The following is an 18,408-nucleotide window of genomic DNA, read 5'->3' on the forward strand; positions in this document are numbered from 1 at the left end:
CTTTTTGATATTGCCAGCGAAAACTGGGCTTTTGATGATGTTGCCAATGTAAATTGGGCTTTTGATAGATAAAATTGCCATGGGTTTAAATTATGAGCTTTGATTATGGATTTGAATTCCATTGATAAAATTGCCATGAGTTTAATCCATGGGCTTTTGATTATGGATTTGAATTCTATTGATAAAATTGTTTTGCCATGGACTTGAATCGTGGGCTTTTCAAATATTGCCAAGTATAAGTATTCTTAGACTTTAAATAGAATAAGATGTGTGTATTGGGCTCATAGGGCCGATTTTGGGCTTTACTAAATAATAATAATAAAATTGGATAAGATATGAGTTTTTGGGCTTTTTGTGATAGTTTATATCATGATCCAATTTAGATAATAAGATATGAAATATTTGTGGTTAACATAATAATAGGGCAAAAATATTTGAGAAAGTCCAATAACTTATTAGTGGTGTTTGAAAATAAATAGGTGGTAAAAAAAATGTACCCTAACAATTTCAAATACCAATAGTGCACATTTTTTAAACTTCAAAGACTAACATAGCTCTCTTGAAACGTTAGGGGCCAAAAAACGTTTAGAAGGTAAACTTTTTTAAGGTTCAACAATGTATTTTGACCAAAAATAATTTTTCTTATGAATATTGAGGAGGAGCTATGGGTCTTCAATCCCCTCTTTATTATTTCATTTTATGCTTCACCAATTATGGTATGTCATGTGTATTTTTTTTTTTTCATTTTAAACTTAGGTCATTTTATAAGGAAAATTAAATGAATACATAGTAAATTGTGATTGGTGAAATATATAGTGGAACACAAAAAATGAGATAGAGAATTTACATTCCTAAGGAGTTCGATTTTAATAAACCTTTGACAAATTTTCTTGGAGAAGAATACAAATTTGATATGCATGATGAACTATACTTACAAACTGAAGATATTATTAGTTTCCCTCTTACCATGGCCCCCATTAGAAATTCCAATTTGGCTATTTTTGGATTTTCTCCTCCTCTTCCTCCTTTTAATCATTTGGCCTAACTGAAAACATAGCCTAAAATTACCTGTGCCTATGGGTCCAAAAAAAAAAAAAACCATCCATTGAATTTACTTTATTTTTTTGTTTAATCCAATACCAAATGAAATGATACGGCATATAATAGTAAAAGGTACCCAATTTTTTTTTTTTTGTAAAGGGTAATTATGTGGCACTGCATGATTGGGTAATTATAGATGGTGGACCTAAGGGTTTTTGGCAAAGTCGTGTGCGATCAAAAGAGCAGGACAATTACAAAATCTGGGCTATTCGTTAACAAAATGCCCATGCCCTCCATCAAAGATTAAAGAATCAAGAACCCTCTTATTTATTAATTTTTTCTCAGAACCCAATTTATATATATATATATATATATATATATTATTTATATTTTTCATAAATCACAAATAAATACGTGCTCGATCTGTTAACTTAGTAGCTGTACCGCCTAAACAAGGACAACCTGGTTACACCCAAGAGAGCAAGATAACAAATCCAAGTCCACAATCTGATCAGAGAAAGGACAGAACTAGGAAGAAGCTACATCACTCTCTCTATCTCTCTCTTTGCACACTTTAGGCAAGCACAAATCTTTAATATTTTCACTTCTTTTGTTGAATTCCTTATTGGTTTAGACTTTATTCCCTGGTATCTAATCTGGGTCTTCATTGTTTTCTGATATAGAAGCCGTTTCCTCATCTGGGTCTTTCTTGTTTTGTGATTTACGCTAATTTTGTGTTTTGGGCTATGAGGAAGAGGGAGAGAGAGAACCCTTGTGGGGTTTGTGGGCACTATCACAAATACGAAGAAGGAGAGGTATGTGGGATATGTGGCCATCGGATTCCGGCTTCGGCTGAGAAAACTTCGATTCAAGTCAGCGCCTTTCCATCGGAGATCTTGCCTGAGTTTCTCTATCTAGGTAGCTATGATAACGCTTCACGCTCGGAACTTCTCAAGACTCAGGGAATCTCTCGTGTTCTCAATGTAAGTTGGTATTCTAATATTTGATTTGGAATTGGTTTATTAAGGTTATGAATGTTTTGGTTGTTTTATACATTGTGTTAGTGCTACTCTATTTGAGTGTTCAATGAAATTATCACCTTGATTGAATTTGTGATTTGGAATTGGATTTAGTTGTGGTATTTGTTCACACATACATGTGTGTATTTCATAACTAATGAAATTTTATTGATCCCAAGGAAGAGTCACCAAGTATACAGGTTGTATACAACTAGGGACCAAAAACAATCAAACATTCCAATTACAAACATCAATCAAATCACAAACCGAAATAAACAGTGACTTCCCACAGCTGACATCAAATCCAATAAAGTTCTAGAGAAAAACAATTTCAGTTCCGGTAAATTCCTTTCTAAATCCTCAAAGCTCCGGTTGTTCCTTTCCCATCAAATACACCACATCGAACAATGAGGGACAGCCTTCCAAACAGCCTCATTATGATGACGCCCAAGCTTTCCTTGCCAACAAGCTAATTGATCAACTACAGTCCTTGGCATCACCCAATGGATTCCAAACAAGATGAAAACCACAGATCACAACTTAGTGACAATAGGACAATGAAATAAAAGATGGTCTACTGATTCCCCGCTACCTTTACACAAATAACACCAATTCAAAATCCGAACATTCCTTTTTTGTAAATTATTAATTCGTCAAAATTTTCTCCAAAGCTGCGAGACCTTTGGCTTACAAATGCTCTTCCAAAGGAAGGATTGATCATTAACACGTCAAAACCACACTTGGCTGTCTTCCAACACATCCTATCCTCCCCACCATTTTACTCAAAGAAACGCCATAAATAATGTCCATAAAATTGAACAAAGACTTCTAGAACAGCTCTCATGAAATTGAGATCCCAATAAAGAATCCCCTTGGAAAACTTCATTACAGCTGCCACATTAGCCTCCTTATCCCGACTAATTCTGAATAACTCTAGGAAACTCATTTTTAGAGGGCTCTCCCCACACCAAATATCATGCCAAAACTTCACTCTATACCCATCCCCAACCTCAAACTGAATGTAGCAAGAAAAGGTAGTACAACCATATCTTATAGTATTCCACAGACTCACCCTATTAGGACTAGTTACTGAATTAGAGCACCAACCACCTTCCTCTTAGCCATACTTGACCCCCATCACTGTTCTCCACAACACCTCTCTCTCAATCCCAAATATCCACAACCATTTCCCCAACAAAGCTTCATTAAAACATCTCAAACTCCTAATAGCCAGACCCCCCAAATTGGGGAGGAGCACAAATCATAAACCGCTTTACCAAATGGAAATTGTCTCCCAAACCACTCCAAAGAAACTAAGAAAGGTCCATTGAAGTTGCTCAATACGATTGGCCACAACAACAGGGATAGGAAATAAGGACAGGAAATGGGTCGGTAAATTGGATAGAGTACTTTTAATTTTTAAAGTAACTGTACCCCCTTAGAGAGATATAAACGTTTCCATCCTGCTAACCTCCTTTCCACCTTCTCAAGAATTGGGTTCCAAATTGTCTTTTCTTTGAATTTGGCACCCAAAGGGAGACCCAGATATTTCATGGGGAACGAACCTTGCTTACACCCTACTCCCTAGAACATCAAACAACTCATCTATAGAGCTATAACGTATTCATGATTTTTTTTATGTCAAAAGTTTGGGGCTAAGAAGTAACATGCCGTTTAAATGGAAACAACATGAATCGAGGACAAGATGGGTGAAACAACTTAAATGGTTAAGGAGCTATAAAGTACAATGTGAAGGCTACATGAAGGTGAATGGGGTTTATACCAATAGGCATGTGACTTATAACGGAAAATTTAGCCTTGTTTAGAATTGAATGACAAATGACAGTTTATTTATTCAAATCCAAGTAGTTAAAATAAGGAGGTTGTTTAGTTATTTTTACAATCGGTAGTGTTTCATAAATTAATAGGTGGACTAATATTTGTCATGTGATTCTTGAGGTAGTCCAATACTGTACATAAGCATGGGAAGTTTTATGAAATGCGGATATAACAAAGAGAATGAGTTTATCTAGATTTAGCTAATGTGAACTTCTAAGGGTGTCTAGGAGAGTGCTTGTTTGTGGCTGTCCATATTTCTACACTTATTAGTTGCATTTATCAATTTCAAATACCTTCTTTTGGGTTGCATCTCATAAAACATTTGTGGAGAAGGATGGATTTATTGGGGATATGAGAAAATGAATCATGCCAGAAACTATATCTTGTATTCATCTGTTCATGTAAAACAATGACTTAGTTGATCTAGTACAATAAAAGGGCTGACATTCTCTTATTACTTTTTTTTTTTTTTATTTTTGTATATAAGCAGACAGTACCTGCTTGTCAAAATCTCTACAAGAATTCGTTCACCTATCACTGCTTGCAAGAGGACAAAACTTTGCCTTTTGATGATGCAATTCAATTTTTAGGTATGTTTTTCCTCCTTGTCCTAATGAGTTTATATTCTTTGGTTCAGTTGCTGCTTTTTGTTTTGATACTTGTGCATTACTGTGCTGTTCATTGGAGTTGTTTTAGACTTTTAGTGCCCATTTGGTACCGTTTATTTTTTTCGGCTATTTGAAAATGGGTTATTTGAAAAACTGTACCTAGAAAAGGGTGGTTTAAAAATGGAAAGCCAAACAGGCATGGCAGTTTTCTTATAAGAAGGAATTCTCTTTTTTCTTATGTTGTGTTTGCTTGGGGTGAAAAGGGGAGAAGGTGGAAAGGGGAGAGGAAAATATGATTTATGATTTTCCTTTGTTTGGTTGGAGTAAAAAGGGAGAGTAAAGAATATGGGGTGGGTGGGGAATTTCCACCCAGGCTTTGTTCCTTCCAAATTACCTCTGATACTCCCATTGTTTTAAACTAAAAAATGGGCATAATAGCAATATTATTTCCATCCTTTCACTTTTTTATCCGTCATACCAAAAACTCATGGGAAAAACAAAGTTTTTTTTCTTTCCTCATTTTTTTGTCGCCCAATTTTCCCATCCTCTCAACCAAACATACCATCCCTTTTTTTTTTTTTTCCTTTTAATCGATGACAAGTAAATTTCAGTGTAACTAGCAGGATTTTAATTATTTTTTGTTAAGTATGATAAATAGCAGGATGTAACTGAATTTGAGGTACATCACTTCTTTTTATTCCTCTTTTGGTGGTGGTTGTTGGAATATGCTGTAGCTAATATTAAAATAGTCCATAGCCACTTCCTGAGAAGCCCTTAGTTAAATGAACTGAGTTTCCTGATGCTCAAACCTCCCTCTTTTATGTGGGAAACTTTGAAACTTCTCCAACTTATTGGCCACAAGGGTAGATATCATAAACAAAGACATGAAATAAGTTGGGATAGAAGATAACGTATCCTTGATCAAATTTGTCCTTCCTCCTTTAGATAGTTGTAGCTTTTTCCATCTTGCTAACTTTTTTCCCACCTTTTCCAAAATAGGATTCCAGATACTACTGGATTTGAAAAGAAAGCCCAAAAGTAGGCTTAGGTAGGTCATAGGTAGTAAACCAACATTGCACCCTAAGATGACTCAGGAAGACCCTCCAGGTTTTCTACTTCATCCATTGGAACCAGTTCGCTTTTGCTCAGATTCAGATTAGGACCAGATATGGCTGCAAAGGAAATAAGCACACAATGACGATAACCAAGTTGTTCAGGTGAGGCATCACAAAATACAATGGTGTCATCTACAAAAAGAATGTGGGAGCTATCAATAACTCTTCTGCCATTCACCCTAACTTGAAAGCTTGTAGTCAAATGGCTCTAGATTTTTTGTCTTTGACTAATCGTTTGTAGATGTACAATTTTTTTGAATTCTGACTTTGCTTATCCCTTTGTAATCTTTCCTCAACCAAAGGGACTGTTGATACCTCATTTTTGTCAAGCTCCTTTAAACCATCCAAAATTGACTTCATCCAAACCCCTATGTTACCAAATTGGTCTTATTTCATTCCCGTGGATCCTCCTTCAATGCTCTCAATTTCCTAGTTAAAACATAGCTAGGTGTCAAACTGATAATTCTCCCCCAAAGCTTCACCTTTTCCTGAAATCCTTCAGTTTTGAACCACATGTTTCAAATTGAACGGACCTTTGCCACGTTTGAGAGCGCCACCGTCTAAAAGGATGGAACAATTGTCTGATACAGCTTGAGTTAGAATACTTTGGATGGATTTCTCAAATTGTTCCTCCCAATCTGTCGAAACTAGAAAGGATCAATCCAGGTCTGGTGGGTTTCTCATGATTATAAGATCAGGTAAAAATTTCTCCCCCAGAGGAAGGACAATTAAATGTCTCTCATCAATAAAATCTGAAAATTCCCCCATTGTTGGCATAAATCTTATGTCCCTTATCCTCTCACTAGGAAATCACACAACATTAAAATACCCAGCAATGCACCATGGATTACTCCACTTGTCCCCTATGTCTGTTGATTCCTCTCATAAAACGGACCTCATCCAGTTATCATTGGGTCCTTACACCTCGAAAAAATCTGGTGAAAGCCATCTTATATAGAGCTGAAAAGTGTGGAGAGAGTATATGTGCCTGACCAATTGTCTTTTTTTTTTTTCCCCTACTATTCTTCTATCCTGCATTAGCAAAATATTCCCAAGAGTCCCACAGCCTTTAGGTACACCTTTGGGTGAGTTCTCTTGTCACCCTCTGACCCTCATGTTGGTTATCCTTCTCTCTCTCTTGGTGATTCATTTCCTCTGGTGGAGCCATTTTTACATAGGACCCTAAGTCAAATGATGTAAGGCACTTGGACTAAGAGTGGCTAATGGAGGGTCAGAAGGATAATAGAGGAAAGCCCTTATTTCTAATATGATCAAGATTGACAAAACAAGATTACAATTTTAAATGTGGGTTTTAGTTAGCTCAGTTGATAAAGTCTCTTGTTGTCAAATAAAAGATCTTAGGTTCGATTCTTGCCTACACCAAAAAACCAATTGGTGTCTTGCTCTGATGATAAAGAGCGATCATTAGGAGCGGATGCCATAATTGAAATTATCTCTAAAAAAAAAGACTACAGATTTAAATGTATGCAATAAAATCAGTCACTTTGCAGAACAAATCTTTAACGTCAGCATTTAAAGAAGTTAAAGATTGACAAAAGGAATTGTCTATTATGATTGACCCATGGAGTTTGGTTAAACAAATTTTAGCTAGCTTATTTATAATGAAACCAAGTGGCTTGCAATAGTACTAATTTACTAAAGGTTAACTGTTGGATCTTTTTAATTGTACCACAAGATATTCTCAGTTACTTTAGATGGCAGTTTGAGTTCACTTTTGCTTGATTTTGCAGAGCAATGTGAAAGGGACAAAGCTCGTGTTCTGGTGCACTGCATGTCTGGAAAAAATAGGTAAATTTTTACTGCAAAATAATTTGGGTCTCTTGCCCTCTCCCCCTCCCCCTGCACATGCAAGACTAAGGTTAACATACAGAAAGCACAAATAGCCACACCTGTCAGCCACCTACCCGCAAATGCATCAAGAATGCTATAAATAGGGCATCACATACCAGCCATAGGGCATCATATACCATCAAGAATGCTATAAATACCAGCCCTATCCCAGAGCTTTTAGTGGTGGAATATAATTCGGACATAATGGGGCCTCCATACCAGATGATTTGGATTCTCCAAATATTTTTTTCTGATGTACTCATTTTGTTCCCTTGACAGGTCACCAGCAATTGTAATGGCTTACTTGATGAAGTCCAAAGGATGGAGACTTGCCCAAAGTTACCAGTGGGTGAAAGAGCGGAGACCATCTGTTGAATTATCTGAAGGTATGCACATGGTCTATTTTCGCATTGTAAGAAGCATCAAATTGCTTAGCTATTAGCTATTTTGCAGGTAATTGGTTAAATGGAATATCAGAAAGGACTACCACATTGTTAAGCCCCAGATCATGATTTTAACTGGTTAAGCTATGCAAGCTGATTGGAATCTATAGTGGATTCTGGAACATTGCAAGGTGGATGGGTTGAAACCTGAAACCGATATCTTTTATAACTTCCTTTTTTTTCCCCTTTTCTTAATCCTCTTTGTTTGGGGTCTTAAATGGAGTTGGATCAGCATGCAAATTTCATATTTCAAAGCTTTTAAATTCTGAAAGTTTTTCATTTTGCAAGACATTACTTGCATAGCAGCTGTCCCATTCTGATGCTGTGATGAATTGCTCTTGATAGCTCTTAATCATTTGAAGGAATTGTCTTGCAAATAATTAAAGCATGCATGGTAGTTGAAATCAACCACTGCAGGAGTATGAATGAGATGGCCCCCATATCTCTGACTTTCATTTCTTTGTTTCTTAATGTAGCTGTCTACAAGCAACTGCAGGAGTATGAGCAGAAGATCTTTGGATCAATTGATCCTGGCAACCCTGTCCTGCCTGTTTTTGCACCTACAGGTGTGCCTCCTTCGTTTAGCTTTGGCTTCCCAAAGGTTAATGATCCGGTTTCTGTTCCTGCTTTCAGCAATGTTGGTACGACCTCTATTTTTGCCCGTCCTCCTTTAGACATTGCTCTGAACAAGTTTACTTTTGGAGCCGGCCAGACTCAGAATAATAATGATAATATACTGAATCCAAATGGCAGTGATATTCAAATGGATGGTTCTTGATTTTCCGGTCTCTTTATCTTTTGCGAGATCCCATGGTCAGAAGTTAAATTCCTGACTTTCAGATTTCTTTTTAACACAATTTGGATGTAAAGTGGGAGTAAAATTCTCAAAAACGTTTTGGTTTGTAAGATTTGACATGTTGGTCAGTATGGGTGCCTTGTTTTTTCGAGTCTAATGTTCAAAAGTGCAACATCATATTGACTCGTTCCAAATATTATACAAATGATTAGTAGGGTATATATCTATCTCTTTCCTCAATGCTCTCTTGATTTAATTTCATTATTTCCTTTTTTTTTTTTTTTTTGGGGGGGGGGGGGGGGGGGGATGGCGGCAGTGTTTGAGGGTTTAGGGTTTACTTAAAAGGCTATATGTCGGTATATAGGCCATTCTTGCAGATTATGCTGCATAAAATCATTGTCCATTGCATTAAAGAAATGTTTGATACACAAATATTTCTCAAATAGAGTATCTTTTTTTTTTTTTCCTTTTCAAAATAGCTATATAGTTGACCTTCATTATAGGGAATAGTTATTCTAAAGTAATATATCTAAATTGGTGAAAAAGTATTCCCAAGTTTATATTGGTCCCCAACACACCCCAAAAAAAGAAGAAGATGAAGAAAACTAACCTAATTCCCTCGTACTCAAAGGTGTGGTGGTCAATGGAACTGCTTCACAGTGCCAAAATATTTGTAGCCATTCTTATGCACATTTAATGAGTAGCCAACATTTTTGAGTCAATTATAGTTTGTGTAGGAATCTATGACCTCAAAGAGACATCATCAGCGGCTCAAAATGAGTGATGCTAGCTTGATCGAAGCTCTTAAAGGAGCTGCTAGTGTAATTGAGAACCTAGGGTTTGAGAGCTATGACGAGATCGTGCTGCAGCTTGAAGATTTGATAGTGAATCAGTGATGTAGGCTGTAGCCTTTGCCAACAAGAAGATCAATAGATGAAGATGTGTGGAGGTGGTCAGAGGAGAGAAATTATGGAATATAGATTTATACTGTAGTTCCTTCTACTTCTAGTGTAATCAATAAGATAAATAGAAATAACTTTTTTGTATTACTGGCAATATTGATTCTCATACCCTACATAATCACCATCCAATGTAATGTATATTACGTGTCCTAAGATTTGGTAGGTGATATGATCTTAGTTTGTATACATTAACATTTACATGCATGTTTGCCTCTTTCCTGGAGTGAGCGGCTTTGGTTAGTGTCTCTTAGGCCGCACTTACTATACTATACAAGTGCAGCAACCTCCTGCATTCATCATGAAGGAAGAACTCATGAGGGTAAAGGGAATACAACTTTTCCATTAGGTACCCAGAGGCCAAATTTCACAATCAATATAAGGCATCTTTTTAACTCCCATTTTCATATAAATCAATAGAAAAATAATTATCTCCATTTAACTGGTTTAATTCTATGGTCAAGATTAAATATTATAATTTTTTATTTATTTATAAAATTTCAATATATGACATTCACTTCTGATAATTGTGCTCTTTATCATTATCAGATCAAAACACCAATCAGTTTTTGATGTAGGCAGGGATTAAATCGTAGATTTCTTATTCAACTATCAAAGATTTTACCAATTGAGATAACTAAAACCTATAAATATTATAAATCTAAAAGTGCATTTAGTGTCATGTTATTTAAAAATTTTAAATAATAGTCTTATGTACTTTTGATACAAATAACTAAAGTCTTATTTGTAAAACTAGCCTCATCACACACATTTTGCGCATGCGATGAGGTAATTTTAAATAACAGTCTTATGTACTTTTGATACAAACAACTAAAGTCTTATTTGTAAAACTAGCCTCATCACACACACTTTGCGCATGCGATAAGGGTTTTTTTTTTTTTTTTTTTTTTTTTTTTTTTTTTTTTTTGTCTAGTCATATTTTTCCTTTTAAAAAAAATTGATAAGTTTGTTTTGAAGGCATGGATTAGTAAGAGAGTATCCTATTTGTAGGCATTTTAAGTAGAGTTAGATACATATTTTTATTGAGTTGTCCTTGAGTTTTTTCCCTGTTAAATGTAAAGTTTAGGGGTATTTCTGAATTACATAAAGGTTCAGTCCAAAGAGGAGAATCCTCTTACAAATAATTTAGATAGATAATTCTTTCATTTTGCTTGAAACAGAGAAATTATATTTCTAATAGAAGGCACATCCGTCATGGCCTCTGCGACCCTATTTTCCACGTTGCAACTTGCAAGCTTCTACACATTTTTCCATAAACTTATTATTCTTCTGAGTTCAATGTCATCTTCGGCCTTGGCACTTGCCTAACGGTGTAAAATGTTGTAAGAAGTGAATTGTTAGAAGTTGTGAACAAAAGTGGAGAAAGGTGGCAAACATAGTATACCAATGGGCCGCCATTCTATCATACAAACTTACTGTATGAATTGTGTACAATCTCGATTTCCTTCTTCCTAACCAAATTGAAACTAAAATTACATCCAATCCTTCTACGAGTTTACCATATAAACTGTGGAGTCTCTCTTTGGTAATGAAATTGTTTTTGATTCACCGGGCTTTTGTCACATGCTGATCGTTGTACTTGTATCACTATATGATGGTAGCATCAGAAGAGTTGTTACAGCTTTACATAAAACTAATATCAGAAATGCTTTAAAAACAGCATACAATAAAACTTGTAATAATCTCTCTGTATATTATCAAGAACTTCCATAATTGGACAACAACACAACCGTAACCATGCAATTATCTGACATCGGATTCCCAGACCTCTTTATCTACATTTAATAGTCTAATATCAACTTGATATATCACAGCACAAATGTACAATCCTGTATTTTGTGAACTATAACACAATGCAAAACCTTTACATGGCACATTTACTGTTTTAAAAGTTCTTCATCAATTTTGCACTTCTACCATTAGTAAGCAATACATGCTTCAAGGGAAGACTTTGCAAGCCACAATAGCCCTGGATCATTCCGCTTCAAAACTATATAAGCTTCTGCCTTTCCAATCTCGTCTGACTCAACATCTTCATTGAAACCAATCAAAGTAAGAATTTCCATAGCAGCTGAAAGCACAAAAACCAGAAAGGGATTAATGCCAATGGCCCTCATTTTAGAGATGTCATAAAGTTAACTTCCTATATAGATCTGGTAAATATTTAATTTCACCCCTTCCATCTGATTAGGGTGAGAGTTCTATGGTCACTAATATAGTAATATGACATAATTAATGCAATCCCTTGGGGTAGTATTTAGTAAGTGGAAAACTTTAGTAAGATGTCCCTTGATTTGCCAAATTCACATAATCTATCTTATGCCATCTTTGATTAACATATGTCAAGTTTGACATGGCTAATATATCTCATCCTGTAAGAGATTAAAGGTCCAACCCTCCATTCAGTGCACATGTCAACGCAAGATTGAACATGGCACAAGATTGAACACGGTACAGCAATATTGTGATTCCAACCGACTGGCTCTCTCTCATGCATGTTTTATTTACACCTAACAAGACATTGAAATTCCAAAGCTTATATATCATTTTCTAGCTCCATTCAGCTTCCAGTTCATAATTTTCAAATATCTGGGACCTACCAACAATTTCACTCAAGACAAATTCTAGTGACTCTCACAGGACTCGGTAAAATTGATACTTAGAATGAGAAAAGAAGCAAACCTTTATAATTCGCAATATTCCTTTCGATTATGGGATTAGCCTGCAAATGCATAACCCATTAGCTATCAATTAAAAATTTAATGAGGAAACTCTAGGATGCAAAGTTTTGGTCTTTCACTAAGGTTGAGAGATAATAATTATACCTTTCGCAGTCTTCTGTATTTCATCTCATTTGGGTGTTCAATGACATTCCTGCAAGCAAATACACATAATTCGAACATTTGTCAATAACTCAATAGATAAAGTACAAAAATAGATTGGATAACTGATGATATTGCTGGGCTATATATATGCAGGGGGCTTCCTAAGCAAACTCAGAGAAAGAGCTTGCAAATGCAGGCCAGTTGTATTATAATGGAAGAAAAAACCCTGTGTTTCTATGTCTTCCCACCAAAAAAGAAAAATTCAATAAAAAAAGGATGAATGAAATCAATGATTTGACAAGTGTACCTAATTATCTTAAACAGAGTTTGTAGTACTGCAGCAGCTTCCATGGGAGTAACTTCAACTTGCAGCATTTCAATGGCCTTCTGCAGACGGCTACAAACAACTGTAACAGGGTCTTGGATTCTTTGAAGTTCTTGATCATCTGGATCTGGCTCATAGGTTTGCATTCTCGATATTCCCAGTGGATGCACCAAATTATCATCAGGATCAGGCTCTGCCAGAACTCCATTTGGCTGAGACTCATCTGGATCGGGTTCTTTATAAGCCTTATTTAGACAGGCTTGATCTCTGATGGTCTCATTTTCTGGGTAATCATCCAGATCTAGTCCCATGATGTTTCCATATTCCAAACCATTCTGCTTTTCTGCCGTGTCATCTGGATCAGGTTCTTCAATGTTATTGTTGGTTTGAATTCTGCTGTCCAGAATCTCCATTTCCTGAGATTCATCAGGATCAGGTTCTTCAATGTTTTTGCTTGTTTGAGTTCTGCTGTCCACAATCTCCATCTCCTGAGATTCATCAGGATCAGGTTCTTCATGCAACTTTGAGGTTCTCAGCATCAAGTTGGTTTCTGGAGGAGGCAAGAGTTGTGTTGGCCCAGCGTTATTGAAATCTTGTCGAGATATTGTTTTACTTCCAGTAAATTCTGGATAAAATTCAGACTCCAAAGTTTCCCCACCCAGTGAATCATCAGGATCAGGCTCAAGCTTGTTATGATTGCCAGAATGATCATCAGGATCAGGCTCATAAGCAGTTTTTCTCTCAGCTTCATTTGGACTCCAAATATCCAAGTTTTCTTCCTCTATGGAATACATAGAATCATCTTCTTCACGTGTTTTGAACCCAGAATCATCAGGGTCAGGTTCTTCATTTACTATAGACCCTCCCAAGCTGTTTTCAGAAGCATTTGCTAAACGACGATAAGCAGCAGCAACTGAAGATGCACAAGCACTTGCAAGCTGATCTGATGTATTTCCTCCAAGCTTCTGAGCGGAATAACTACTGTCTCCAACAAATGAATCCTCATAAGTTTCTGAATACTGTACTCCACTCAAAGTATGACTTCTTGATCTTGTCCAATCTAAACTAGCAGCTTCTTGGTTCAACTACAAAAAGAAAAAAAGAAAAAAAAACACATCAAATCAAGAAATGCCCACTCAGTAATGAGCTTAAAGTAAAATTTGCACTTAAAACATGAAAACACATGAATAAGAACATGTTCTTACCTGTTTATCCAGACCATAAAAGTTGGCATCATGTTCAGAGTGTACCATGTGAGCCTGATAGCAATAAAGAATAATTTGAGTTTTCTCAAAACCGACCAGCTAGTTCAAAATCAACTTAACCAAGCGCTATTGCCTACAATCTCATTTTATGTTGAATAACCAAAGTGATTTTGTCATTCATTAAACAGTAACATTTTGTCTGTATGCATAGAAGTTCATAGAGACACTGAGACACACATACATGCACATGCACATACAAAAGCACAATCCTCTCACACTGAAAAGTTATTTAACTTACAAGTTCATGCAAAAGAGTTTTCTTGATGCTCTCATACTTCCTGAAACCCTTAAGGTCATCAGTTCTAAGACGCAGAGATATCTCCTCTCCATAATTCTGCGAAAATAAGAGTCAGCAAGACAAAAAATTAAAGAAAATAAAACACTAATGAAATATATACGTATGTTTAGAATGGCCATTACCTTGTTAAAACCAAGAATGCATTTGGGACTTATGCCAACATAACCAATGGGTGCCATCTCAGTCATAATACCTACAGACCAATGATGCTGTAAAGAACAACCAAAATACAACTCATCAATGATGACATAACAAAATGATGGGAGCTTGTTAAAAAATATTTAAGTGTGCCAAATTTATCCAATGCACCTTGTTCATAATAGCAACAATTCCAGGATCTGCAGCGAGCGTGTGCATTATTCTCAATGCCTCAGAAGCTGGGGGATTCAACTGTAAACAAGTAACAACCAAATCAATCGATAATCAGTTCAAGATATTGGCAGCTTGATTTTTTTCTTCTAGAAGCACATATTCCAAGGAAAGATATAAACATTCACTTCAAAGCATGTACATTTGTAAAATAAAAATTGCCATTCAATCTGTATATCCTTTCATAGAAAAACATATATCCAGATCCAGACTTCACCTAAAAACCTACCAACCCACATTCTACTCTTAGTAAATATTATTGTCTGCGAAAAAGAAAATAGTTACAGAGTATCATTTATCGGTTGATGATTGCAAATGAATCTTGATAACATATAAAGAATTTTAGTTAGGCACCCTTCCTAACAGTTTTCATTGTCAAGTTCATGATGAAGTCAATGTTCAACTCATAATTCAAACACATGAATGATCTTTACAAAAGCTGCAACTAGCCACACACATGTAAATTTCAGCAATTGTGTATTTTTTTTTTTATTGGTATAGACTATACATGCCCCAGCAGATCTCCTATATGTATATAGATGCACGTGCACATGCATGCATATAGACCAGAATATGTCATAGCCACGGTTTCTAACAATTGTGTCTCTGTCTAAGACTGATGTACAAGTCTATCTTTCCGTTTCTTTCAAAACATATTTCAAGTCCATATTGCACTATTATAAATATATTAGTATCAAGTAACTTATTAGATAAAAAAAGAACTCATTAAATGAAAAAGAACAAGCGACTAAATCTGTCTTTCCTTTATACCTTCTCTCTTTCACATATAGTTCTTTATCTACACAGCACCCATTCTATCTAAGCTACAAATTATATGAGGTAAAAAGGAATTAGCAAAGTCAACACACCTCTACTCCTGGGATCTCTAGTGTGCGAAAATCACGAAAGATATAACGTCCTTGTGGAAGTTTCAGTGAAGCATGAGGTCTGTCTGATATTCGCTGCCTCAGTCTCTTTTCCTCTTCTTCGAATCCAGCTATCCTCAAGTCTGCTTTTGCATTTTGTAGAACTTCATCAACCTCACTTTCAGACACTCCCATCATTCTAATAGACTTGCCCTGAATTATAAGAAACAGGCAATCAGTGGACTCGCAAGACTTGATGAATGATCTTTCAGCATAAAGAATTAACAAAATCAAAAAAGAAAAGAAAAAAAGAACAATAAGGCTAATGTGTCTCAATACTAAACAATAACACTCAATATTTTTATTAAACACTCTCTTCTTTGAGTAATATGACACAGTCATATAGGTTTTAGATCTTAAAATTTTCTAATAGAACTAGAGCTCCTATTTGACTAGAACCTCCTAATTAGACCAGTAAATTAAAATTGATAATTACAAAAATACCCTTAATTCACAAGATTGTAGACAATTACAGTTTTGACATTGTATACAAAACTAACCATTACTTGTAAACCATAAAAAATGCCCTTAAAATCACATGAATTTTGCTTCAATTGGACTTCACATGTGGGCCCCATAAAATAAATCTTGAATAGATGAATTTGTGAAGTCATAAAAAATGATCTTCCATGACTGCATCAAAAAGCCTTTCAATGCTAGAGCAAACTCCTTTAGATTATATTATAAATCAATCATCCATTATTAGTTGTCTCTAATATTGAAAGCCCCAATTGCAGATTGGAAGAGATTGAAGATGACACTATTCCAACGATAACACCGAAAATGGTGTTGTCTAAGAAGAACAGTACACGCGTGTCTCAGTTAGTCACAAATGGTGCCGTTTCTCTTAAGAAGAACAGTGTCGTTTAGTGTATATGTATTAAGTTTGTTAGTGCTCATACCTGTGCACATGTGAAAGGTTGTTAACAGATCTTGTAACTGTTTCTAGATATTTTCTGATTCTTGTTTTTGGTATATAATGTAAAAGTCTTGCTCATTTGTAACTTATCAAAAAAAAAAAAAAAATCTTGCTCATTTGTAAGTTAAGCCATTCAATCACAGTTTATCTCTAATAAAGAAAAATTCTCTCTCTCTCTCTCTCTCTCTCTCTCTGTTTCTTTGTTTCTCTGTGTTTCTTCAAATATGTAGAGGAGTGATTTCAACTTTAATTTACAACGTACTGAATTAGCTGCCAGCAAGTAAGTAGCTCATCTCAGAAGCAATAAAAATAATAATTGCTGCCAGTACTAAAAGTTGAGTGATAGAGCCTGCAAAGTGCTGCCAGTAACTAACAACACTTATTAGACAAAAAATAATATACTAATATCAGGAAAATTTACATTCATAATGGTTAAAAAATATTAACCAAATATAGAATAATAAGTGCTAATACCTTTCTTATGGAAGTGTCTTGCAAACTTAAGAATGCCTGCTCATCAGAGAAAGGAGACAACAGCTTTGAGCTTTTGTTGAAGGATTGTGGAACAATCAGCCGCATGGTATCTGCTTTGACATTGGTCAATTTTAGCAGCTCAAGCCCAAGCTCCTTAATAGTAGCACCTGAATTCATTTCTATGGTAAATGTCTTCCCCCTCCATACAACTGAGATGTGTTGTGTACTCTCTGGATTTTGCATGTTTTGCTGAAAGAAAGAACAGTGTATGAAAAATATTTATAATCATTCACAAGTAAATTACGTGGAAGTATAAACCTGCTCCAAGATGAAAGTCAACAACTTCTAGAAAGATTGTTAATGTGTACTTATCGAAACCCAAAAATGATGTGACTACACTAGTATCTTAGCTTAGTCCTGGCATGTGTGTGTGTGGATTCTATAAGGATGAGGAGGAAACAAAAAGGGACATTGAATTGGCTGTAAATTTAAAAGGAAGTATGATGCCCACCCCTCCCCCACATGCCACAGGTTTCAACTTCACAGAATGCTTCAACAAACAAAAAGAATACACTAGCTCCAAGTAATCCAATAATTGAAATTATACAAATTCCCATATGCGATCAAGCAAACATTTTTTTTTTAATTATTATTAATAATTATACAGACAACAAAACCCAGATAAAATCTTCAACTTCAATGGCAATTAAAGTTACTCCTTCTTTCATAATACCAATCCATTGAAAAATAACAACAACCCAACCCAAATAAAATCTATCCCATAATAATTCATGGAAAACCAGCAAAAATTAACAAATAAATGAACAAACTTTGCTCAAAGAATCACAAGCCTCCATACCCATAATTTCTTTTACACCCAAAAGACCAAACCATGAAAAGACAAAGATTTCTTAATGACAAACTATATTAGCAATTCAAGGAAGACAACCTTAATCTTGGGAAGTAGGAGACAATTATCCATAATTGAACAAACCCAGATAAATAGATTTTCCGAAGACCTTACCTCACGTGAGGATCGGACTCCCTCTCTCTCTCTCTCGTCTGTCTAAGAGAATCGAATATTCTAGAGAAGAAAGGCTTGTTGAAGTTGTAAAGAGTCACCCAAAATTCTAAAACAAAAAATGGAAATCTTGGCTGGCTAATTTTTTTATATATATATATATATATATATATATATATATATATATAGGAATCGGGAGGGCTGAGGATATGAGGCGGTGCATTTTAGTGGTTCGTGTAGCATCACACTAAAATGAGCGGTCATCGGTGTACATTATACTTTAACTACGCATGT

General features: G+C 35.5%; 2 protein-coding genes across 3 annotated transcripts; one reads left to right on the forward strand and one right to left on the reverse strand.

Moving 5' to 3' along the window:
* The first annotated feature begins 1,358 nt into the window (after positions 1–1,358).
* Positions 1,359–8,952, forward strand: LOC126695251 (protein-tyrosine-phosphatase IBR5). Of its 2 annotated transcripts, none has more exons than XM_050391927.1 (6): positions 1,359–1,619; positions 1,728–2,024; positions 4,390–4,489; positions 7,374–7,431; positions 7,753–7,859; positions 8,393–8,952. In XM_050391927.1, exons 2-6 carry the CDS (start codon positions 1,788–1,790, stop codon positions 8,692–8,694), a joined length of 804 nt encoding a protein of 267 aa, XP_050247884.1. In that variant the 5' UTR covers positions 1,359–1,619; positions 1,728–1,787; the 3' UTR covers positions 8,695–8,952. The 2 variants fall into 2 exon arrangements, with proteins under 2 accessions (XP_050247884.1, XP_050247883.1); XM_050391926.1 differs by having other exon boundaries at positions 1,363–1,619; positions 1,725–2,024.
* A 2,407-nt stretch (positions 8,953–11,359) lies between these two features.
* Positions 11,360–18,270, reverse strand: LOC126695252 (uncharacterized). The gene is made up of 11 exons (XM_050391928.1): positions 18,118–18,270; positions 17,094–17,342; positions 15,644–15,853; positions 14,715–14,795; positions 14,528–14,614; positions 14,346–14,441; positions 14,048–14,101; positions 12,825–13,927; positions 12,518–12,566; positions 12,375–12,414; positions 11,360–11,763 (listed from the first exon to the last, which is right to left on the reverse strand). Exons 2-11 carry the CDS (start codon positions 17,334–17,336, stop codon positions 11,612–11,614), a joined length of 2,115 nt encoding a protein of 704 aa, XP_050247885.1. The 5' UTR covers positions 17,337–17,342; positions 18,118–18,270; the 3' UTR covers positions 11,360–11,611.
* Between the last annotated feature and the right edge of the window lie 138 nt (positions 18,271–18,408).

Source organism: Quercus robur, chromosome 8 (assembly GCF_932294415.1).
Source record: "Quercus robur chromosome 8, dhQueRobu3.1, whole genome shotgun sequence".
In the NCBI taxonomy this organism is placed as follows: Eukaryota; Viridiplantae; Streptophyta; class Magnoliopsida; order Fagales; family Fagaceae; genus Quercus; species Quercus robur.

Coding starts and splice junctions, on each gene's coding strand:
- LOC126695252 (XM_050391928.1), bottom strand. CDS start 17,336: ATGCAAAATCCAGAGAGTACACAACACATCTCAGTTGTATGGAGGGGG. Junction 12,415..12,517: donor AATACAGAAGACTGCGAAAG/GTATAATTATTA, acceptor ATGCATTTGCAG/GCTAATCCCATAATCGAAAG. Junction 11,764..12,374: donor GAATATTGCGAATTATAAAG/GTTTGCTTCTTT, acceptor TTGTGCTTTCAG/CTGCTATGGAAATTCTTACT.
- LOC126695251 (XM_050391927.1), top strand. CDS start 1,788: ATGAGGAAGAGGGAGAGAGAGAACCCTTGTGGGGTTTGTGGGCACTAT. Junction 4,490..7,373: donor TGATGCAATTCAATTTTTAG/GTATGTTTTTCC, acceptor TTGATTTTGCAG/AGCAATGTGAAAGGGACAAA. Junction 7,860..8,392: donor ATCTGTTGAATTATCTGAAG/GTATGCACATGG, acceptor TTCTTAATGTAG/CTGTCTACAAGCAACTGCAG.